The sequence below is a fragment of the Acyrthosiphon pisum genome, chromosome A2 (assembly GCF_005508785.2).
Source record: "Acyrthosiphon pisum isolate AL4f chromosome A2, pea_aphid_22Mar2018_4r6ur, whole genome shotgun sequence".
In the NCBI taxonomy this organism is placed as follows: Eukaryota; Metazoa; Arthropoda; class Insecta; order Hemiptera; family Aphididae; genus Acyrthosiphon; species Acyrthosiphon pisum.
Window position 1 is genome coordinate 36012070 of NC_042495.1, and position 24157 is coordinate 36036226.

The following is a 24157-nucleotide window of genomic DNA, read 5'->3' on the forward strand; positions in this document are numbered from 1 at the left end:
GTTGTCTTAAACACATAAAACCACACATTTATGCGTAAATTAAATTTTAAAAACAAAATGTTTAGGTGGATAAATCGTTGTGAGAAGCGAGGAACTTTTACACGTATAAGATAGGCAATTACGAAGAATAGAGCCCAATGACGTCACGCGGCTATTTTACATTTCTTAATATCTCTTAAAGTAATAATTTTTTTTTACATTAGATTTTCACCAAATCATTTCATATGGCAAATAGCTACAATAATTTAACATTTAAAAATAATTAAAAAAAATTTTTTTTTTGTGTTGTGTGCTCCTTTAAGCGTCGTCTAGCAATACCGCGTATACATTACCTATAGATATAAAGTACAGACGGCATCACATGGAGTTACAGTTTTTTCTCGTTCCAGAGGGTGAACGTTATCGGTCGAGGCATAGATCAACAAATCCTCGTAGATCCCAGCGTGATCGACGTCGGTCTGTGTTACTTAACGAGTTCCGTGCAGATGGCCAGCTTTCAGTTGCGAAACACCAGTAGGGTGGTAGTGCCGTACGAAATCAAACTACCGCGGGAACTGTCCAAACACGCAGAGCTCAGCCATTCGAAGGGATACCTCAAGGCTGGGTCTTCGATGGAAATATTCATTCGGCTGCATTTAAAGTGCCTATAATATTCGAATAATTATATTTTATTATAAACACACAATACGCGTGTCGTTATACCTATAATGTCGGCGACTACAATCATTTTTAAGGTACGACCTGTTGCTGCCGGACGAATGCAAAACGTATTTCGACTCAAAAAGCGGTGTCCTGGATTTCCCGGTCCAAGTTTATCCATCAAACTGTAAGAAATTTAACGAGGTACGCGTTTTGGCGATGGTGACCACGTCGTTTGGTCTGAAACTAACTCCCGACACATTGAATTTTGGTACGGTCAATACAGCGGAAACTGTCGTTCGGGATGTTATGTTGGCCAACCATTCAAGAACCAAAATGGAATACGGATTCTTGAAACTACCAGAAGTAATACGACGTTAACGAATAAAAAGCAGCGAAAAACATTTAACTCGTTTAAAAATTGTTTAGAGAATTTCCGTACGTCCTAGTGCATTTGGCACTATATTTTCTGGCGAGCAAATTTGTCTGCAATTGCACTATAGCCCTGCAGCAAGTGACTTGCCGAAAAACGTCTATACGTACGATGACGATTTTATATTGACATGCGATACAGTTACCGGTGTCAACGCAGAAATGTGTCCTTTTCAAAACGATGCAACCATACAAGTGAGACAATTGAGCTGAACATAATATTACATTATGTTAATATGTGTACAGTATATTTAATGCAATTTAAAATTACGGTATGAAATCATAATGACTCCGTGAAAGTTATTTTGATTTTGTAACTTAAAATTATTTAATAATTAATGTTTGGCAATAGTATGATTACCTACTTCTATTCGGTAATTAGTGAATTAGCTAAATTATGTATTAATAACTACCTATCCTTGCGTATTAACTTTACAAGAGAAATTTGAAATTCGTTGTAAGTAATATCTTTTTTTTTTAGATTAATGAAACGATTAATGAACAAAATATATCAAATACAATTATAAATCAAAATCCAACAGTCAGCGAAAACGAGATAAAAGAATTAAATCACGGACCAGACAAGTTAATAATTTTAAGTGTGCTTTGATTTTCGTCATATTTAGACTTAAATTGATACGAAACAGGATACTCTTTTCGATATTAAAAGACGAAGTTGAAGTGTGTTCATTCGACGAAAATGTTATCCTAAAACAAGCGACTGTAAGATGCCTTGCGAAAATTCATGATGTACCAGTAGAACTTTCCGTCCAAAAAATCATATTTGGAAAAACTCATTTCACGTCCTACTCGGTTTTTAAAATTGATTTGAGGTAGGTAATTCAGTAGGTAATTGTATAGTGTATTGTGTATACTATACATATTATACGTAGTCTATACACCATGTTCGTAATATTAATTTTGAGATTGTAATTTATAATCATAATACAATTTAAGAGCATCGAATTTGGCATCTGTAACCGAACGTAACATTAATTCATTACCGGATTTCAAAATTAGATTTGAGTTTGTCTCGAATGATTCTACAGTAGAGTTTAAGCCAAAAAACGGAATACTAGATTCAAAAGAAGTTGATAAATTTATATACATTTGTTTTTTGGACTTTTTATGACTATTATTTTATATTTAGACCATTACAATTAGTGTGATATTTAGACCAAAGCTTGATAGTGAAATCCAAAGTGTTTATGAAGAGTGCCTAAATTCTGAAGTAATACAAATCATGGTCGATCAAATTGTAGAGGATAAGAATTCTTTCATAAATCAAGTTGGTACAAATAAACGGATTTATTTGTTCTTAAATTACCTATGTATAATATGTACGTTCACGGTATACATTTAATAATTGGTACCTACATTCAACAGGTTTACACGACCAATCCATTTCTTCAAGAGCAAATCAAAGTATTTGAAGCCAACAATGTATTTTATTCATTGATAGATGATACAACAAAAATAATTTCTGCTGCATGCTTTATACAATTCATTAATCTAAAATCAAAAGAATATTTTGGGTATTGTATTATTTGAAATAATATCAAAAATTAAAGTAACTGATAATTATTTATTAACACCTAACTATAAATACTCCATAATTGTTACCCACTGTTGGTCTGTTACATAATATATTAATATCTATAAAACTATATAAATACATCGTACATCATATTATTTAAATTAAAAATGAATACATAATATTATGTTAGGAAACAAGTTATTTAAAATATAATAAAATAATAGATGGGTACCTACTAATAATGATTATTGAGTATAATCATAATATATATTACAAAATGAGAATAATAGTTAAAAGTTATTACAATTTATGATCATTTATTTTTGCATATGATTCATATGATTCAAAAATAATCTTTTCCAAGTTAATTTGTTGTTTTTTAAAAAATTAATTTTATATAAGTAGATAGTTCGATGAAGTAATTATGTCTTATTATACAACTACATTTTTACAAAAATATGTACTTTTTTATAAGTATTTTAAATTTTTTAAATTTCATAATGAACATCAGAATATTTTTTTCAATTTGATTTTCTATCATTGAATATTGGACAAATAGTAGGTACTTGATAACTAATAAGTAAGAATTTTAAATTTAGAAAAGTGGAACAGTAGATCGTAACTTTTGCCGGGTATTTTTGCCATTTTACTATTTTCATGTATGTAGAAAATAGGTACCTACTTTAAATGTATAAAAAGTATTTAATTATACTTGTTCATCGATATTTTTAGACAATTGTCTACTTAAGTAGTTTTAAAGTCATTAAAAAGAGCTGATAAGGAAACATAAACAATAATATTTTTCTTCGAATTAAAAATAATATATTGTTGTAAAAAGTTACCTGCCAATTATTTATCATTCAAATTGCATATAAAATCATTCTTTTAAACATAAAAATGTCATAAGTAATAAATTACTATAATCAGTGTAGCCTAGTATAGTGTCAAAGTGGATAGATTTCTCGGATTAGGTATGTCATGACTCATGAATAATATTATAATATAAACTGCAATAATAATATGCGATGGATTATCACGTGTGTCGAGTAGTATTATTATATTTTTGTATAATGCAGAATATTAATTTATTAAGTCTAAAATAAATAACGGTTTATTAAAATATTTTTGTCCAAAAATTCGTTCGTTCCTATAGTCTGTCCTGCCACGAATCGTTATATCCGCGATTGCAGGCTGCAATACGCACGTATAATAGAAACACTATTATACCTAAGCGATATTAATATTATTATTATATCCGTCGCTGTCCTGTTCTAATATTATTGCAGATTCTGCACGGAATCGTTAAAGCTGAGTCTCGTGTGTCCGACAACGAAACCGAACATCGTCTTGTTTAGCGATCGAATAGATTTTGGCGAACGGTCCATAGACGTCCGTCACAACGAATGGCTGTTCGTACGGAACGTGACAACGCGCCCTGTGCCGTTGAAGGTTTCGCCGCCGAGCCCGGTCGGACCTTTTTTCTGCGCATTCGTAATCATAAATTATTATTATCCATTATAATATGTCGATGTGTCGACATATTGTATGCTATGAAATTGATGGACGGAGGGTAATTTTTTTTCTCGTATTATTATCTCATTAGGCTCTGAACGGCGAACAGCTATTATATCCCGACCGCACGTTGCCGATCAACATTTCATTCATACCCGAACACGAGGCGGCTGTGAGTATACTGCGAGCGACTTTAGTTCCGCACTGTATGATAATATTATTAATTATTATTGTTAGCGGAAATACTTTGTATACACTTCTCATAACATAATAATGTTTTAATGTCTCGAGGTTAAGTTATAATTATACAAATACAATTTTATTACGTATTTCCACTTGCAACATAATAATATACATATATATATATAATTATATATACAATATACAACGGTGCATCATGAAGATACGCCATAGTCAAATTTCAAATGTGAAATCTTCAGACCGTCTTGATACGCCCTGTACATAATATAATTATACACTAAACCGTATACGCTCGATGAAAAATCTAATGCATTTCACCATTTTCACGTGTATCTAAATCATACATATTTGTGTCCGTGAAAAGGTAAACGAAATGTTGGAGTTGAGTTCCGAAACGATGCGGTTACAGGTAATGGTGTCCGGTAGCGGTCTCGGGCCGTCGTGCACAATCACACCCGACGACATGTTCAACGTAATACAAACTATGCGAAAACACGCGACCAAAGCATTTATTTTTCGGGTAATAATCATTTTTGGTTTGCATGCGCATAACTATTTTATATTGATTTCGTAGATTTTCTTTAACATTGAAATATAACATAAGTTTAGTTGTATAGTATAGTTAGGCCCCAGAAATATATGCATTTCCAGTTTTTACTGAGTACCTACATCAAAAAATTACTAGATCAGCTACTTATTCTTAACTTAAAAAGAAAATGCAAATTAAGCGCATATTTGCTTGCATATTATATTGATAGTTTTTAATGAATGAACCCTAATTATAATGTAGATACATTTTCCTTTTTATTTTTATTACATTTTTTAAATTATCTAGAAATGTGTTCATTTATTTTTTATTAATAATACCTTTATTATCTTATGGAGGACGGAGTGGCTGAGTGGACTAAGCCTTTAATTGTGACGCTCACCGTCGCCGGTTCGAACCTCGGCCACGGGTGGCACTTCTCTTCAGGCAGACACGATGTCTAGACAGAGAGGCCGCCATCCCCACCCGGGTATGGCAGATATCTACAGGTGCCCACTTGAAAATTCTGCCAAACTAAAACCTACAGTACCCTCCCCACAGTTATAAAAACCACCCAATGGCTTAAGTTTCCGCGGGTTAATACATGAAAAAAAAAATAACAATCTTATATTATATTAATAATGTATATCACGTTAACATAACAAAAATACACGAAATATTAGCATTTCTCCAGATCTACCTTTCTTGAAATTTTATTTTCTAGAGTTGGGGATTAGGAAAAAACGCGGGACCAAGCAGAATTAAACAACATAGCACATTCGAATGAAAAAAAAATTGAAAATTCCAATATGATGGGGCAGGCAGGGGAAATGGACCTCAATGATATTATGTACCTAATTATTTGTTTCCAAATGTGTGCACTGTGCATACATATTTAAACTTTTACTTATATTATACATGTAACAATATGGTTGTATTCAGATGTGCTTATAATGCAAACAACAATTTTTTTTTAGGAGATGGGGAGGGGGTAAATAAAATGCACAAAAATGTAATACCCCCCTCCCCAACCAAAAAAAAAACATGACCAAAATATGCAACCAAATTGAACATGTTACAACTTTACTGTAATATAATAGATATTATGATGAAAAAAAATCAAAAAGTCAATATTATAATATTATATGTTATAGATTTATTTGGGTTACCTATAAATATTATTATTATTTAATATTATTATAAATGCAAATAAATTCAAAATGTTCAACCAATGCTATTATAATAATATATAGAATACGTATAGGTGACAAACACCAGTGGAACGAATGTGCGGTTCAACGTACAAATGGAATGGACGAGGGAGCTGTTGGAGCCGATGGTCGACAACGAAGCTTTCGAGTTCATAGAAACGCTCCGAACGGTTGAGGGGTCAGACCCGGAGCAGCGTGTGGCAATGGCATCGTGGTTTGAAGGAGCGGAATGGGCCGAGGAATCCGCCATCGCTGGTGAAGGTGCGTTTGACCTGGGAAATGGTGGCCGGCCACTGTGGTTTCGTTTGGACCCGACAGAGTCGCGTTACGTCCAGGTGACTTTAATGCTTCCTCGGTACGACCGACAACTAGACAAAGATAAAGACGGCAACAGCGACGAAGAGTCGTTAGAGTCATCGGACGGAAGCGAAGAGGAGGCGATAAAATCACCTGACGACGGTTTTGGGACGGAGTCAGCCGAACCGGGCCGAGAGTATAACCGTATCGATGACGGTCGAACAGCCACCGATAAGCGTCGTGTCTACGCAGCTAAGTTCAACGTGCATGTAGGCCATTTGGTGCTCAGACAGTTCTACGTGTTTGGTTTCGTAGACGTGGATACAACTGTGGACTCCTAAAGTCCTAAAGTCAATTGCGATTATTTTTATTGTTTTTGTTGGTGTAGTACAATATTAGGCAATTATATTCATATACGGTATGTATTCTGTTATCGAGTTTTTTAGACACCGCGGTAATATGGCCTAATCTAAGTCGGAACTGATTATAACGTGAAGTACCCTGCAGGCTTCTACGTCATATTTCAGCAAATGTAAACTGAATAGAACAAATTGCCTGTAAATGTTATAATATGTAATGAAATAATTGTATACTTGTTTTTAAATACCTGTACTTAAATTATGGGTTTGTCATTTTTTCGATTAATCAAAGACGTTACTTTAACACTAAAAAATACTGATAAGAAATTCCGTTATCAGGTAGAATCAGGTAGAAGCGTTTAAATAATTATATAACAATTTAAGGAAATTTAAAACAACTGAAATCACTTTAAGTTACGTTGGATAAATAAGTATTATTTGTATCCTTTTTAGCTGGTAATTCGTTATGACTGTGGTGACAATGCATTGTCATGATGCTATTTCACTACACAAAAAATGCCACGTTAGTCTGAAGATAATGCATACCGCATTGTTTTCGATGCCATAACTTTGGTTATTTCGGAATCTTCCGCAAAGGTAAGGACCGGTCACTGCTAAGACCTCTGCATGACATGCGGACAGACTGGCATAAGGCCAAGTCTTGCACCAGTCCTGTAAAATTCGTTCTGTGGTGAGGAGAGCAGACACAAGGACAACCAATATACCCTGGAACTCATGGAACTCATGGAACTCATGGAACTCATTGCCATTTACTAGCAATATAATGAAGCAAAAGAGAGGAGGGAGGGGGTAAAATGACTAACGGCAGAACCCAGTTCAGAGTTCTCGATTTAAAAATCGCAAGCTTTTAGCTTATTGGAGGGTTGCAAACATATATATTCATATTATTTAAATATCTTTAATTTTGTTTTTATTGTAATCGATATATTAAATACCTACTGTAAGATATTATATTGTTATATGTTCAAAAAAAATTTATTATTATTATTAAATAAAAATTAAAAAAAAAAAGGTTATTCGTACCCCATGGAGGTATTATCGACAAATGATAAATATTTACAAAAAAAAAAGTTTAAATTCCAATGTTGTGGAAGGGGGAGGGTTCTTTTAATATATATATATCGATTTCCTATTATTGCATACAACTTTTTGTTGTTGTTGGAAATTGTCATGTTACGTATGCATATATAGGTATGCATCATACGCTACAGCGTTACTATTTGTATATCATACTAAAACGTTGCCAAAATCATTACGTAAAACTTTTTCAAAAGTATTGAATGATATATTTAGTTGTCATATATATATTAGTTAATAAATCTTGTCAAAATTTAAAAAAAAACTCTTTCATCTTAAAATCGATATGATGTTCTATTTTTATAAAAAATATGATATCTTCGTAGAATAACATTTTAATGCTTTCGGAATTAAACGCAAAAAGCAATAAAACGTCATAAAAAAAACAATCAATCAACAATATTTTATTAGTATTTGTTAAATTCATAAAAAGAAAGTGGGAACGTTGGTACCATTCTGTTGTCTAGTATAGGTGTCGAAAGGGTCACTGTAGTGGATGTGTTATATTTGAATTCAATAATATAAAATCATTGCATACGAAAAACGATTCTAAGTGAAGTCTGTCAGTGAGCCTATATTACTAGTCTATATAATATTTTTAAATTACAACAAAATAAAAAACTGTGCTTACTTATATATTTTATTAGATTTTTTGGTGAAAATATCAATCCTTAGCTATAAAAATTATAAATTTGTAAATAATTGTAACTATACAAGATAATAACAAATGTTAACGAATTTTTTTGGATTTTAAATTTTGAATACTTAAATAACAATTATTGGTGCCTCTGTATATTTTATATTTTTTAACTGATTTTATAACAATTCATAAGAAACATTGCTCACATTTTCAAGCTTTTTAACCAAAAAAAAAAAAATTAATTCACAGAAAAAAACTAAAAAATAGTCGTACAAGATATTTTTTATCTATAAGGAAAATTGAGGAATCATAGATTTTCGTTTCTAAAGCAATAATCAAAGCATAATTACCCAAAATTGATCAAAAAACATTTTTTCCAGCCAAAAAACATGTCTATTTGAAAGTTGAAATGTAAAATGTTTATAAATAGGTCAAAATAAAATGAGTCAAAATATTTTGAAAATTGTATCATGTATAGAAAATGATAAAATAAACATTTGGTGAAAATGTCAAGTATCTTTGGTTATTCGTTTTTGAAGTACCTACAACAAAATAAGAAAATCGTTTGATGAGAATTCGTTAATTTACAGCTGAAAACCCAATGTCAAAAAAATTTAAACTTCAGACGCTTATAGAAAATTATTTAGACTTTCCGGTAAACTTTTTTTTTTGTTTAAGGTAGGAAAATGTATGAGGAATTTTGTATTAAATTTTTAAATTTTAGGTATAAATAGAATAATTATTATGAATTTCTAACTCATAATAACACGCATATTATATCCAAGAATTTTACTGATTTTGTAAAATTAAAAAAATATTGTGGATGTCAATTTTTTTTTTAATTTTTTTTTCCATTAACAACAACTTACAAGAAACCGTATATTAAATTGTGCAAGTATTTTGACCAAGCAAACAATTAAAAAAAAAGCTTATTAAAATCAAAATTTTCTTATGCCTATAAATGGCTCAAAAATATTTTTGAATAATTATAATATAATTATTTTTAAAATTTATTGGTATATAGAAAATAGTAATATAAAACTTCCAATGAAAATTTGAAATATTTAAGTTTTTTACTTTTTTAGTTAAAAGAACACAAAAAAAAACTAAATCGATTTTGACAAAAACTGTTTGTCCCGTTTTTCCCTAATTTTTTGTTTGTTTTTCCAACTTTTTTGAAAGCTACTGTGAGTTTTTCAAATTTCTCAAAACAAAAGTACCAAACTCTCAAAAGTACCAATTAGATTCACTTTCTCATCAGAAAAGATGCTGACGTTGAAAAACGAAGCCTTATTTTTACTAGAAAAAATGTTTACAGACAGAATCTATCTTTTAGAATCTAAAACTATACTATAACGACAAACCTCGTAACATTTTAAAAACATCATAAATCATTATATATACCATAATATTTTTGTTTTGAATAGAAACTGTACTAAATTTATTTCATTTTCTAATGATTTCTGGAATTTAAATAGCCTAAGCTCAAAAGTTTATCATGATTTTACTATTTTATACGAATCAATTATTTAGGGTAAGAATCAGAAATCAGAAATCAGAAATCAGTGAAATCATTCGTTATTATCCCATATTTTTGATATTAATATATCTAACCTTGACTCCCGTTTAAACTTGCCTATTCCTATACAACACGGCTGTGTCTTTCAAATGTTGTGTGATATAAATGACTATGTTCTTAGTTCTTTTGTACCTAATCCCCGCCAATTTGCTAATTTTCTTAAACACTATTCAAAAGCCCCTGTATTTCTTAATAATTAAGTTTGCATATAATAGATAATAGATATATTCTAGGTAAACACCGTACCTAATATATTTGTCACTGTTAAACGTGAACGTATATTAAATAACTGATAACTATGATCATGAAGAAAAATAATAATTTAATGTGTGTCAACAAAGTATTTTAACAATATTTTTGTGCCCGTATTTTAATGAATGATAAAATGATTCATTCGATGATATTTAAACTTTAAAGTGTGATTAGGTACAATTCAAATCAAACCATTCTTCCGTATCATTAGATGTTTATGCAAATTGAATTCGGCTGGCAAAAAAATACAACAACTTAATACTGAATAAACGTGGATATTATAATAAAACTACCTATTTAATTTAAAACATCGAATAAATTAATTACATAAATAATTAGCATAAAATGAAAATCGAGAAAAATAAATAATGCTAGGTATATTTAGCATTTTAAACTATTACCTAATACAATTTTTTTTGTAACTTATAATAATTATAATTTGGTTTTAATTTACTTGGTTGAAAAAAACGTAGTACCAAATTAATCAAGTTTTAGAATAATTAATGGATTTATTGTAAAAATGTACATACAATTAGATTTGCATAATTTATTCTGCTAAGACTAGAATAAAATTAATGGTTATAAGTTAATTAGTACAATCAATACAAAGTTTATTTTTTAGGGGTTACTCTAGTACAATGTGCATTCCAAGTACACAATTTGATTCAAGTCACAGATATTTCAAAATGGAAATTACAATTGAAATTTGAATTGCTTGTATAACTATCCACTTACCTGCTTTTTAACCTTAGAATTATTTAACATCCTTAATTATTAAATATTACGCATTTAATTGACTTTTGGTTATAAAATATATATTATTAGGTTCATTTTCAAATGCATTTATTTTTGCTGTGGTCTAAAGACAGTAATTTGGGACATTTTAAATTACTTTTTTAGTATTTTTTGATAGTTATATAGCTACTGCATTTACATCAGGGCTGGAGTTATAAATTATCAGTATCGTACGACACACTCGACAGAATGATTTAATTTATTTTATATTACTCATTATTGTTTAATATAATGTCTTATACTGCATAGTAATATTATTATATGAAAATAAATAATATAATCAGTGATTAATTGTTTTCGCCTGAAATTGAATGCATAAAGTATTTTATTTATCTTTGGTGTGTGTAAGTTTGCCTAAATATCAGGCCATGTACCTATAATGGAAATCACATGGCTGTTGAAAGCAGATCGAATTTTTGTCATGTGTTCTATGGATATATCATGATTAATTAAATATTTCATATTATCTATGGCAATCACCAATATTGTCGATATTCGTCGGCGACGATTAACAATTTTAATAATTTCAGTGAACAAAAAATAAAAAGAAGCCAACAATAGACTGACAAGTTCATTAAGCAGTATAATAGTATTATTATAATGTAAGTTATAACACGAACTCACACATTTCGTTACGTTCAGGTAATTTTCATAAAATATTTCGATACTTTCAAGTTACAGTTCGGAACGAGATGAAGACTGATGGAGATGGCCGTTTCTTCGGTGGCGTCACGTACTAGGTACTACAGACGTGTACCTAGTACTTGATGCACTCTAGCTAGGATTCACCGGAAGAGTCGATGAAGATTTTCAAGAAGAAAAATTCGATACGTATCGATATGGAATAGTTACGTACCGGCTCTTATCGAAGTCTGAGTCCGATACGGGTCCGATACGTATCGCTATTCGCTTGTATATTGCACATGTAACTTCTTGAACGCTCTTGAACTCAAATTTCTTCCTTGAAAATCTTGGATGTTTAAGTGTAAGTTTGTTTTCATATTATTTTGGGATTTCCATTTACTTTTTAGACTTAAAATAAATATTTATTGCCACGGACAAACTGTTAGGTGGGTGACGTATAGAAGTATAAATGTTTACTCCCAAAATCGCAATGTATATATTATATTAGGTATAGGCATTGATTATATAATTAATGGTATAGGTAATATACGCGAGCCCAAACAGTCCTAAGCCAAGCTAAATACGTACCTTATTTTTGCATATTATACTATATATACTCTAGGAAACACCTTAGGTTTGCTCGAAGTATTTAAAACAATATAATACTATTAACCATTATATTTTAATTTTTATTATACATTATACACCTCAATATATTTTATTAGTTTATTTACAATTTACACCTAGTTTAGTGTAGTTATTATATAGGTACCCTAGATATAGCTATATATATATACCTAGGTATTAAATATTTTTCAATTATACATTTGACCATAGTTATTATTCTTGATACTTAATTATATATTATAAATTATAATAATACACATTAAATTTAAATAATATAATTAGAATTCACCAAGAATCTAACATTTACCTCCGGATCTTCGACGATTGCAGCGGGCCGTGGTGTCTGCAGGATCGGGGGAGTACAATTTTCAGACGGCTGCGGAGGTGTGGCTGCAATAGTCCTTCCGATCTCCACGACGTTTACCTTAAACACGAAAACGATCACAAAATAATAATAATATTATTTTCCCTAGTCGAAGGTGGGTAAGTCAAAAAGGCGAACATTTTTACCTAGCACGAAATTGGTTCCCGATAAAAAATTACCTATGTCTTGCTATTATTTATCATTATATAAAAGTGTTGTAATTTGTTTAAATTTAATACTAGGTGATTCGAAATTGTAGTAGGTACTGCACTCATCAATCCAGTCATCAAATAATCCAACTACAATTTTCTTCCAACGGATGATGGTCTTTAAGTTCAGGAGAACTACGATAATATTATTGTAGCTCGAACAATGATGCCGAATAATGTGAAATACATATGTTTATAGACGATTGACAATTATAACATTATACATTTATGCGAGCGTACAAAAAATAAGACGTATGTTTGTTGTAAAATGAACAAACTTTATAAAAAATATACTTCGCCATGAATACATAAGTACCTAAGTGATTCTAGACAGCAATAGTTGCCTATATTTATTTGAATAATATTTATTTTTTTTCAAACAAATAATTAATATTAAAATGTTGTTCCATATACTTAATTACTATTATAACATTCAATTACGTGTGCCCAAATGATAAGTACTTGAAATTATCAAACGATAATGTCTAGTACTCGGTTGATATCAACTTTTCCATGACCACCTCCAAGAAAATATTTTTGATTTTAATTAATTTTTGGTCTACCTTCTGAAAACCAAATATTCCCCAGGGGACAACTACAGGCGACAGGTCACCTTCTTGTACAATCATCTACTATATTATTACATAGTTTTTTTTAAAATTATTTATGATGTAACGAATAGATTTTTATTTTAGATCCTGAACGGAGCGATTAATATGTATTGATTTTACAATGATGTATGTGCAGGGACGGACTTTCGAGCACATTCGATAATGATGTTTTATTCCTCATTCAGAAACTGACCAAGTGTTAAACAATACAAATAAATTAGAAGTGTTGATCTTTAATGTAGGAGTGCATTGAGGTTATGAATTAAAAAATAGCAGACTTGGCCACAATGTAGATTTCACTACTTTGATAGGCCGACTTTTTTGGGAGGGAGTTTGGAACTTGGCCTTTTTTCACTGTTATGTTTTTGTTGGGGATTACTTTATCAAGACATCTAATTTCCAGAATTAATTCCAGTATTCTAAGAATATAGGTACCTACTAGTTTGCTGGCCGCGCGCCCGCGCACACTTATTGTGGTGCCCTATGCGGGGTGAAGCTGGTCATTCCAGATAATAACAAATAATTTTATTTACTTGCTAATCACTGTGCGAGCTATCTAGCTAGTAGAGCGGCTATATACAATGTACCCGGCAGCCCGAGGCAGTGTATTTGACTGTATTAGCTTGCGTTTTGCGCATGCGCCATTCACAATATTGTATGTGTTTACGCCGCACACCCTTTACCACCTATGAATTAACATAGGCAACGCCGGCAATTGCCTCGTCGAGTGTCGATGTCGAACCTCTAGCGGTGGCAGCGGATTAACTCTAACTGCAAGGTTATTATAACTTATAAATTAAAACGTTATTGCGACGTGACTACTTGAGCCATTCTCCACTCTCATGCAAGATGTATACAAAAAAAAAATTAATATAATATATAAATTTTGATAAATATAATTATGAAATTATGAAAAACTAAAAAGTAAAAATTAACTAAAAAATTGCGCCCCAATAAATATTGCGCCATAGGCACGTACCTTGGTGGCCTATTGGTAAATCCGCCCCTGTGTGTGTGTGTGTTTTGTTTTTTTGTTTTTGTCTGTGTACACGATAACTAGTCCAAATAATGGTTCGATTTTCCACGTCAATATCTTGTTCGATTGGAAAATGAATCTAGTTGGTGCATTATTGGGAAATTCAAAATAACCCATATTTCCATCAGTGTTCAAAAGCGCCGAGAACAACAACAAAAAAAAAAATTAAAGAAAACCTGAAACGTTTACGTTAAATCAGTTTTTGACAAATTTAATTTTGTTTTTGGTGTAACTCTAAAATAAATTACCGTAGACATATGACATTTTAAATGGTTGTTTATATTAGCATATTATATTTATACGGTAAAATTTTCAAAATATTTGGATTTGTTTTGAACTGTTTACGGACATTTTCATTTTCCTATTTATTTAGTTTTTTTTTCTATGAATGTCAATGTACAATTTTATATGTTGAAAATTTAATACAAGGCATAATAGTATAATAAGGCATAATTTGTTACAATGACATTCGAAAAATATTAAAAATCCATTCTTAAATCCAATATAAAATTCAAATGTTGATAAAACTCGTAAAAATCACGAAAATGTGGAAATTATTTTGAGTTAGAAATTCATAGAACATTTTTCTTTTTAAATCTAAGATTTTAAAATATAATACAAGATCCCTCATAAGTTTTTTTACCTGTATCAAAAAAAAAAAAAAATGTCTATAAGAAAGTTAAATTAAATTTTCATGAGCGTTTGAAGTTCATATTTTTCAACGTTGGATATTCGTTTCAATTCTCATGTAGCGATTTTCTTATTTTGTTGTAATTCAAAAAAGAATTACTGTAGATACATGACAATTTGTCTGAATGTTTGTATTCTCATTTTCTATACTTCATACAATTTTGAAAATATTTTGACTAGTTTTGAGCTGTTAACAAAAATTTTTAAATTTCAATTTTTTTAGTTTTTTTTATAAATATCAATACAATTTTATTTGTTAGACCAAAAAGCGTTTTGTTGGGTACAAAAAATAATACAAGGCTCCTGATATACCTTTATAGTTGCTAAACTAAATTAAAAAACTCGAAAAACAAAATTTTACTTTAAATTATCAAATAGGTGTTGGAAGTTGAAACAGTAAGAGATAGACTTAAGAAAATTGAGAATGCAAAGGGACAATTAATACTCTATGAAAAAGTCCAAATCAGTGTTTGATAAGAATCCCGGATACAATAATTTAAAACTATACAACGATTCAATAAATAAAATCAAGTTCAACCCTGTACGTTTAGCCATTATTGATAAATCGTGCCGACCGACACTGTTCAAAGTTAAATGAAAAACCTTGAAAATAAAAATAAATAGCAATACAAATGAGATTTGAAGTACCTACCTACCTATAATGAATAAAATTAGTTTTTTTATGTATTGAAAAATTAAACAATATAATATTTGTATATTACAACTTAGATAGGTACCGCAGTACTGGGATAGTGTAACAAAATAAATCATGATATTAAATGTTATATAAATTTATGTGTTTATTGCTAAGGGCATACAATGGATATTAAAAAACCATAAACATATTATAAATTATAATATCTATTGAAAATTGAAATAAAAAAAATTACGGTCTGTGAACAAAAATTCGGCAGCCGGATGGTGGTACTATCACAGAATATAATAATCTATACCACGGTCTTAGAAGATACCTTTATATTATCTTTAATCGTGGTCTGTGCTTATCACGAGCCTCATATCAGCAAATGGCCAAGTGCAGCTGATCTTTGTTGCTTGTTTAACGACTTGGTCAATTATTTTTCTTTGACACAAGTTTGTCCTGTGATTATCATTGTAAATGTAAAATAATTGCAATATATCATTCTATGCGTGCGGCGGTGGCTCTGTAATTGTCCATTTATTTTATTCTTATCGTCCTTCGACTCTTCCCAGTGCACCGAACAGAACAATAATTCAACCAGTAGGTACACGGACGCATTATCCACGATGAGGGCGTGTCAGTTGTTCAAAACGCTTCATATCAAGCCAGCGCTTGTGACCGGTTTCGAACACGGCGGCGGCTGCTCGACTTTGAGGCTGCCCTCGATCTCTATCAGAAGATCTATGGTGAGTTGTAGGTTGCGTTTGCAACTCATCCTGTCCATTGTTTTAGTTACTAATTACCTATATTGCTTTTAACACCGGATTTGTGTAGTTAAAAAAAAAAAAAATCGCTGTTTAATACTACCTAGGTATTTGTGATTTACAATGTTGAAAGGCTTCCAAGTGTGATGTTGGTGTCCGCAAGGAATCCGACACATTTGGTGAACTGGATGTGCCAAGCGATCGTTACTATGGCGCTCAAACAGTGAGGTCGACCATGAACTTTCGTATTGGAGGCGAAAAAGAACAGATGCCGGTATGTGCAGTCTTTGTACACAGTTATTTGATATTAAATATTAAGAATATTTTAATAACATTACATAGTTGGAGGCTTGAATAAATAAGTGCAAGTTGAATAGAATTTTCAATTTTGCACAATAAATATTTACTTATTTCTTAGTAAAAACTAAAATTCCTTTTAACTATCTGTGTTGATGATGAAATTCGTTTTCATTAGATTTGTACCTAAACATATTCTGTTAATTTAATAATCAATTTCAACATCAAATATCCTGGTTTGCTGGCATGTCAAATTATTGAATTTCTAATTTTAATAGTTTAAATAAATATTTTCTTTCATATCTTTTATGTCTTAAGTAGTTATTTATTAACTATTGATATTTGGTAAACGACTAAAACACATTTTGATTTTGTAAATTTTTTTACACCTTCTCAAATTACTTTTAAATTTAATTTTTTTTATGTTTAAAAATATTATCAGAAAATAAGCTGTTAAAAATAATAGGTACTATTAAAGATAAAACTATTTATGTGTTAAAATAGTTATTTATTTTCTAGCCATCATTATCATAAAATAATTAATAATATATAATATAACTAATTAAAAATAAAAACGCCTATCTTATGTTCAAATATTGTGTTATATTAAAATGTACTTAAAGTATTATAAAATATAGCTATACTAGATAGTTATAGTTATGAACAAATAATAAATACCAATGTATAGCCTTAATATTTTGATGCTAATTTATTTTTAAGAATAATACTTAAGTATATTATGAATATTATTATATTTATGAAAGCAAAACATAATATCACTTGTATTATGTCTTATTACAATTATTTGTTATAATATTTTAAGTATAAACTTAATTCAATGTGGTATAGGTATAGGTCAGAGTATAGGTACATCTATAAAGATTTTTCTGTAATTCAGATTGTTTATAAAATAATTCTCGTACATTTACATTCTTACATTTAGAACATACTAGTATTCTTGGTGGTAATCTTATTAGAATTCTAAATTGTATTAAACCCAGTATTATTCTTTGAACACCTCTCTCTACTATTTGGGTTTATTTTCTTGTAATTTAAAAATTTGTAAATTATATAGGTAATACTAACCTTATTTAGGTATGTTTAAGATTTTAATATGTAAACTTTCATATACATATGTAATCTGTTCAATATAGATTTAATTATGTAATTACTAATTTTTTAGTACCCAGTAATTGTGGCTATGGGCATACTGAAAAAAGCGGCAGCTGAAGTAAATAAAGAATTTGGCCTTGATGCTAAAATTGCTGATGCAATAAGCAAAGCAGCAGATGAAGTAATCAGCGGAAAACTTTACAATGAAGGACATTTTCCTTTGGTAATATGGCAAACTGGATCTGGTACACAGTCAAATATGAACACAAATGAAGTATGTACAAACCAATTGATTCAATTTTAATATGCAATAAATACCTAACAGTGGAATGAAATGTATTTCAGGTGATTAGTAATAGAGCTATTGAAATTCTGGGCGGAGAATTGGGATCAAAAATTCCAGTTCATCCTAATGACCATGTAAATAAAAGTCAGAGTTCCAATGACACTTTTCCAACAGCCATGCACATTGCAGTAGCAATGGAATTAAACAACTTATTGTTACCATCATTAAAACATCTACATAAGGAATTAGATAAAAAAGCAAAAGAATTCTCTGGCATAATAAAAATTGGCCGAACACACACACAAGTAAGAATAATAATTAATTGATTTTAATCATTTAAAATTATATATACATGATATTTTTTATCATGTAGATTCTTTATTTATTAGTGAGCTCTTTAATAATTCAAATCACTATACATTTTTTAATTCTAGCTTTAAAGTGTTATGAATAGTTTGACATTAGTTTTCCTTAATAGGAAAGTAGGATACTTCCTCAAAGTTTTTGAAAATTACTGGTACCTATTGGATACAATTATAAAATGCTTACTACTTAATTACTACTATACTATATATTATATATTCATATCAATATACAATCTGTACAACTACATAATTAAAATAAGCTTGCTTTTTTTTTCTATGTCAATTTTATTGTTCTAAAACAAATTAAATAAAAAAATATTTTTAGGCTTTTTATGTAAAATATATTTACCCACATTTATCTATAGTCGGTCTCATGAGAGAACGGGACTGGCGGGTGACTAAAACTCGTTTGCCTCTGCGCATCCCTACCAATTATCCGTTGTAAGCGTGATCATGTGTTTGTCCACACACCATTGGAATCAGTGAATCGCGCAAATGGTCCCGTTCTTTCGTGAGACAAACTATCTATAGTGTGGATATTAAAAATTAAGCATAATTCAAAATTAATAATACACATGAAAATATAGTTTTATGTTATTTCAAATATTAAAGTATTTTATAATATGTTAGGTATATGGTTTGCTGTATACTAATAGAGTTGTAAATTATTTTTGTTGTAGGATGCTACGCCGTTAACTTTGGAACAAGAATTTAGTGGATATGTTAGACAATTACATAATGGTATCAAAAGAGTAGAAAATACCTTACCTCATCTATATGAACTGGGTTTGGGTGGTACAGCTGTCGGAACTGGCTTGAATACTAGGATTGGTTTTGCTGAAAAATGTGCTGATAAAATTAGTCAGTTAACCAAGTTGCCGTTTATAAAATCTCCAAATTTCTTTGAATCACTGGCTGCTCATGATGCTATGGTAGAGGTATCAGGAGCACTAAATGTACTCTCGTGCAGCTTAATGAAGATTGCTAACGATATCAGGTTCCTTGCATCTGGACCGAGGAGTGGCTTAGGCGAACTGTCACTACCAGAAAATGAACCGGGGAGCAGTATTATGCCTGGTATTATATAATAATTTTAACTCTCACTTATTTTAATATTATTATGATATATTTACTATTATTAAGAGGACCTACACTGGCATTTGTTGTCTCCGTCTTACAAGTGCGTAACTGAGCAAATGTATGCTACGCAAATTACGTTTAGCTTTATTAGTTTAAAAATTAGAGTAAATCTGCCTATTATCTGTGTTTATATGTGGGTTTTTACGATAGTTCAATTTTTTAGCAAGTTTTGAGTGCATAATATAATGTAATAATATATTGTAATTTAGGAAAAGTAAATCCTACCCAATGCGAGGCAATGACAATGGTGTGTGCTCAAGTGATGGGTAACCACGTAGCGGTAACAGTTGGTGGCAGCAACGGCCACTTTGAATTGAATGTTTTCAAACCTATGATTGTGTCCAATGTGCTAAGATCTACAAGGCTTTTGGCAGATAGCTGTATGTCATTTACAGATAATTGTGTTGTTGGAATTGAAGCTAATAAGGAGAGAATTTCTCATCTTTTACAAAACTCTCTTATGTTGGTTACTGCCTTGAATCCACATATAGGATACGATAAAGTAAGATAGTCTATAGTTAATAAACCTAATTTAAATACCTAGCAAGCAAAATATATTAATTTAATTAATTTAAATTTTAGGCCGCTAAAATTGCAAAAACAGCACATAAAAATGGATCGACCCTCAAAGAAACTGCGTTACAACTTGGATACCTTACAGAAGAAGAATTTGATAAATGGGTCAGACCAGAAGATATGTTGGGACCTAAATAATTTATTTATTTCAGCATAGGTGTTAAATTACTTATATGTTTTTATCTTTAAATAATGTTAAAAATGTTCTACATTGATTTGAAAAAAAAATAACAATAAATTGAAATTAATATTTTTTAGTTAATATTATAATTTTTTTTTGTCATTACATTTATTTGCAATCAACAATCACTTTCAAATCCTACTATAGAAATACAGTTAACGTTTAAAGTAAACCTTAATATTATTATTTGTATTTAAAATTTACCTATTACCACATTGAACCTGACGTCGATTTGGCATCACCAATTGTAAAATTAGTAGATTTTGGGGAATTGTTTATACCAGGGGTCACCAATTAATATTTTTGGAGGGCCACATGAGGAATCTTATTCTAGGCTAATTTTTCACGGGCTATTAAAATTTTAAGTACATATTTGTCACAGGGTGTTACCACTGGGTATCTTCCCTAATCTAACTACTCATATCATATTTTACCTTTCATATATCAAACCTACTTATTGTACAAAAATCATGTATAGATTGTAGATTTCTTCAAATAAATAAAAAAAAAAAAGTACATATTTTCAACATATAATAGGACAATAGGTATTATTTTAAACATTAAAAACATAATTAATATTACAAACATTTGAAAAATTTAAAATAAAAATTAATTATAAATAAAATAAAATAGAAATTTGTTTAGTAAGAAAAATGACAAATCTTGCTCTCGACTAACTGTTTAAAATTGGGGGTCTGGTTAGTGCATGCTATCTTCATAATCATTTCAAGATATTTGTTCGGGGATCTGAACTTGTTTTTAATAAAATTCATTTTTGAAAAAGAAGATTCACTAACATACGTGGGATCAAACATCATACGCAGTTTCAGTATTAATAATTTTAGCGTTGGGTATTTCTTTTCGGACACATATTTTCATATAGATTCTATATGCCATAGAATATAGATTATAGAATGTTTGTCGTAATATGTGTTTTTATTGTTTGTCTGCGGGCCGGATAAAATTTGTTCGGGGGCCGCCATTTGGTGACCCATAGTGTATACGGTTATGAATGTCCGATAGAAATTTCAAATGTGTTCAGCTATAGCCACCATAAATGAATAAATACAAAATAGGTTATTTTATGTCACCCACGGGTTAACAGCGACCATGGGCGCCTGTTCACTCGTATCAACTATGGGTTGACACCGGCGTTTAACGTGTTAATGTACATATATAAACAAGTCATTGAGTAGATTTACTTGAACAGACCTTGTGTTTATTGCTTCTAATGCTGCCAAATATTTTATTAATTATTATTAAATAACATTTTATTAACCCTGCTCACATAAGATACAAACTATTTGTGTTTAAAAGTACAAGACAACTTTCTTTCTGCTGCAATCAGTTTCCGCCAGAAAGAGATCAAACAACAAAAGTCCATCACCATCACCAAGGCTACCATCTGCATGCCTGCTAGGTAACTATGCCCCGTAAATGCGCACAAGTTGGTCGTCTAATGTTTCTTGACTTAAATAGTGTATAATTTGTACAGTACTATTTAAATGTGGGTAACAGGTAAAAAATAATATTATAATAGGAAACAATGACCCTCAATAAAGTATTGTTTTGTTATTAAAATTTTCTACAAAAATTACACTAATTTACTTTGTACCTTTGAAGTATTTTAAAATAAAATAACAATCAGTTTTTGATTCTTTCGTACTATCAAAATATAAAAGATATACAGATATCAATTAGGAAGCGGCTATTTCCACGTCTGACGGATATTAAGTGTTAACAAAAATCATAAAAAAAAAATTATTTATTTAGTGTTAGGTAATAATTTACATGACAGGGTTCTGATTACCTTTGTATAACATTGAACTCAGGTTAACTTACTGGTTAATAATTTTATTGATATTAAATATTTTAGACGCTTTTATTAGAAATAACAAAATTACCCCTTAAGTGATTTGACAACATTGTCACCACAATATACATGATCAACCAAATATAAAACCAACATAATCTAAATTTTCCTAAGTATCAGAAACATCTGTATTAAAACAATACTTTTAGAAGGTTTCAATTAAAATAATATTATATTTAGGAGAAATAAGTTCAAAATATTATATACTTAACCAACAAAATGTATCAAACGACATTTTAAATATTTTTACAAGTAAAATAATCTCAAAAACAGTCTTATAATTATTCAAAATAAAACTTCAAATTTAAAAATTTTATTGTACAAAAAAAAACTTCTATTTATGCTTTCCCTGCGATCCGTTATGTGATTTATTCCCATTTCTGGGGCGGCTTCTTCTCTTTTTTAACAATAATTCCCAATCTTTCCGAGCCAGCATGTATAACTGTAGTGCTGCCTTAGCGTCTTGAACAGAACTATGTTCTCCTTCCTGTATGCTAGCTCCAAGAAAATGTAATGTCAATCGTTTTAGACCTGGCGTTCGACCTTCTGTCAATTGCTTGAATTGCCAGTACGTTGAGGTGTCTCTAATCATATGTTTGGGGTGTGAAATCCTCAATACCCTCAAGTCATGTTCTAGTGCATGACCTACTAATAATTTGTTTTTGAGTATTTGGGTGACTTCTTTTTTAACTTTGACAAATACCTCCCCGTGTTCAATATCTTTAGGTCGAATGCCGCTCACTGGCGTACGATAATCTGTCACTGTCGCTGTGGGCTTGACAAACTTATCGTAAATGGTTTCGCCTTTAGAGTTAACAATTGAAACACGAGCCAACATATTTCCCTGTCCATCAGGATGTATGCCGACCATTTCGCAGTCAATCGCTACAACTTCAATATCTTTTTTTTCCTGCCTCTGAAACACAAACAAGAGTAGAGAATAGATAAGTACTAAGTACACAGCAAGTCAACTACAATCATCGGGCTACAACCATAGATGCTCGGTTCAAATTACCTGTACGACGGCATTGTTGTTCAAATTACTGGCGGGAGGCGGTGGAGCGTTTGTGAACTTTATCCAATTGTTGGCGCCGTTGGCGTTCTTATGAACCGCCGATGCGACGTTTTTGTTCATTCTCGGCTGTAATAACGGGTGATAAATAAATAATAATAATCAGAAGGCAGTGGAATAACACGATGTCTTACAGGATCGAGTAGTAGTCGCACCATAAACAAGACGTATATTTAGTGACTTGAGAGTGGAGACCGCACCGCACTAAATAATTTACTAGCGACTACCGGAGCCACGGGGCACGGAGTAAGTAAGCAAGTAAGTAAGTAAGCCGGCCCGATACGACGTCGTTGATACGTCTTGATAAGAGCGTGAACTGCACGACGGATGATATGTGAAAAAAAAGAGAATATTATTATGGCAATATTATAGTGATAACGGACCCTCGACGGTCATGCTTTGTACTATGTTGAGACTTTGGCACCACACTGCCACGGAGTAGTGACTATATAGTGAGTACCATGTCCCACAGGTAGTTAATAATATTATACTTGTAGTGACTAGGGGAGAATTACTGAATAAAATATAACACAATAACAGTATTTTGGGAGAAATAAAGTAGTCAGTAAGTTGTAGTTAAGAAGTATGGCTTTAGATACTATAAGGAGGTA

General features: G+C 30.7%; 4 protein-coding genes across 4 annotated transcripts in view; 3 read left to right on the forward strand and 1 right to left on the reverse strand.

The window, feature by feature from the left end:
* Positions 1-1937, forward strand: part of LOC115034220 — a 2621-nt gene extending 684 nt beyond the window's left edge. The window contains exons 2-6 of the mRNA XM_029490317.1: positions 390-640; positions 735-1005; positions 1069-1266; positions 1553-1656; positions 1719-1937. Of these exons, the coding sequence (XP_029346177.1) occupies positions 390-640; positions 735-1005; positions 1069-1266; positions 1553-1656; positions 1719-1908 (1014 nt within the window). The 3' untranslated portion in view covers positions 1909-1937. The remainder of the gene's footprint in view (positions 1-389; positions 641-734; positions 1006-1068; positions 1267-1552; positions 1657-1718) is intronic.
* A 337-nt stretch (positions 1938-2274) lies between these two features.
* On the forward strand, positions 2275-6780 carry LOC100570166. Its single transcript, XM_029490316.1, has 6 exons — positions 2275-2359; positions 2458-2606; positions 3895-4099; positions 4212-4292; positions 4686-4841; positions 6112-6780. The coding sequence occupies exons 1-6, from the start codon at positions 2315-2317 to the stop codon at positions 6694-6696; spliced, it is 1221 nt and encodes a 406-aa protein (XP_029346176.1). The 5' UTR covers positions 2275-2314; the 3' UTR covers positions 6697-6780.
* A 9503-nt stretch (positions 6781-16283) lies between these two features.
* On the forward strand, positions 16284-20773 carry LOC100166380 (fumarate hydratase, mitochondrial). The gene is made up of 7 exons (XM_001951566.5): positions 16284-16625; positions 16777-16917; positions 18124-18327; positions 18399-18644; positions 19385-19781; positions 20054-20346; positions 20427-20773. The coding sequence occupies exons 1-7, from the start codon at positions 16506-16508 to the stop codon at positions 20556-20558; spliced, it is 1533 nt and encodes a 510-aa protein (XP_001951601.1). The 5' UTR covers positions 16284-16505; the 3' UTR covers positions 20559-20773.
* Positions 20774-22662: 1889 nt separating this feature from the next.
* On the reverse strand, positions 22663-23819 carry LOC100168444 (RNA exonuclease 4). The gene is given in 3 exon segments (NM_001293551.1): positions 22663-23390; positions 23490-23615; positions 23681-23819. Coding segments are annotated over 3 exon segments (732 nt in total). The 5' UTR covers positions 23705-23819; the 3' UTR covers positions 22663-22808.
* Positions 23820-24157: the final 338 nt, after the last annotated feature.

What these genes read in the sequence shown, in the direction of transcription:
- LOC100570166 (XM_029490316.1), top strand. Translation starts at nt 2,315, where the DNA reads ATGGTCGATCAAATTGTAGAGGATAAGAATTCTTTCATAAATCAA. An exon ending in AAATCAAAAGAATATTTTGG is followed by an intron (nt 2,607 to 3,894) that starts GTATTGTATTAT and finishes ATATTATTGCAG; the next exon opens with ATTCTGCACGGAATCGTTAA. An exon ending in TACCCGAACACGAGGCGGCT is followed by an intron (nt 4,293 to 4,685) that starts GTGAGTATACTG and finishes GTCCGTGAAAAG; the next exon opens with GTAAACGAAATGTTGGAGTT.
- LOC100166380 (XM_001951566.5), top strand. Translation starts at nt 16,506, where the DNA reads ATGAGGGCGTGTCAGTTGTTCAAAACGCTTCATATCAAGCCAGCGCTT. An exon ending in TCTCTATCAGAAGATCTATG is followed by an intron (nt 16,626 to 16,776) that starts GTGAGTTGTAGG and finishes CAATGTTGAAAG; the next exon opens with GCTTCCAAGTGTGATGTTGG. An exon ending in CAAATATGAACACAAATGAA is followed by an intron (nt 18,328 to 18,398) that starts GTATGTACAAAC and finishes AATGTATTTCAG; the next exon opens with GTGATTAGTAATAGAGCTAT.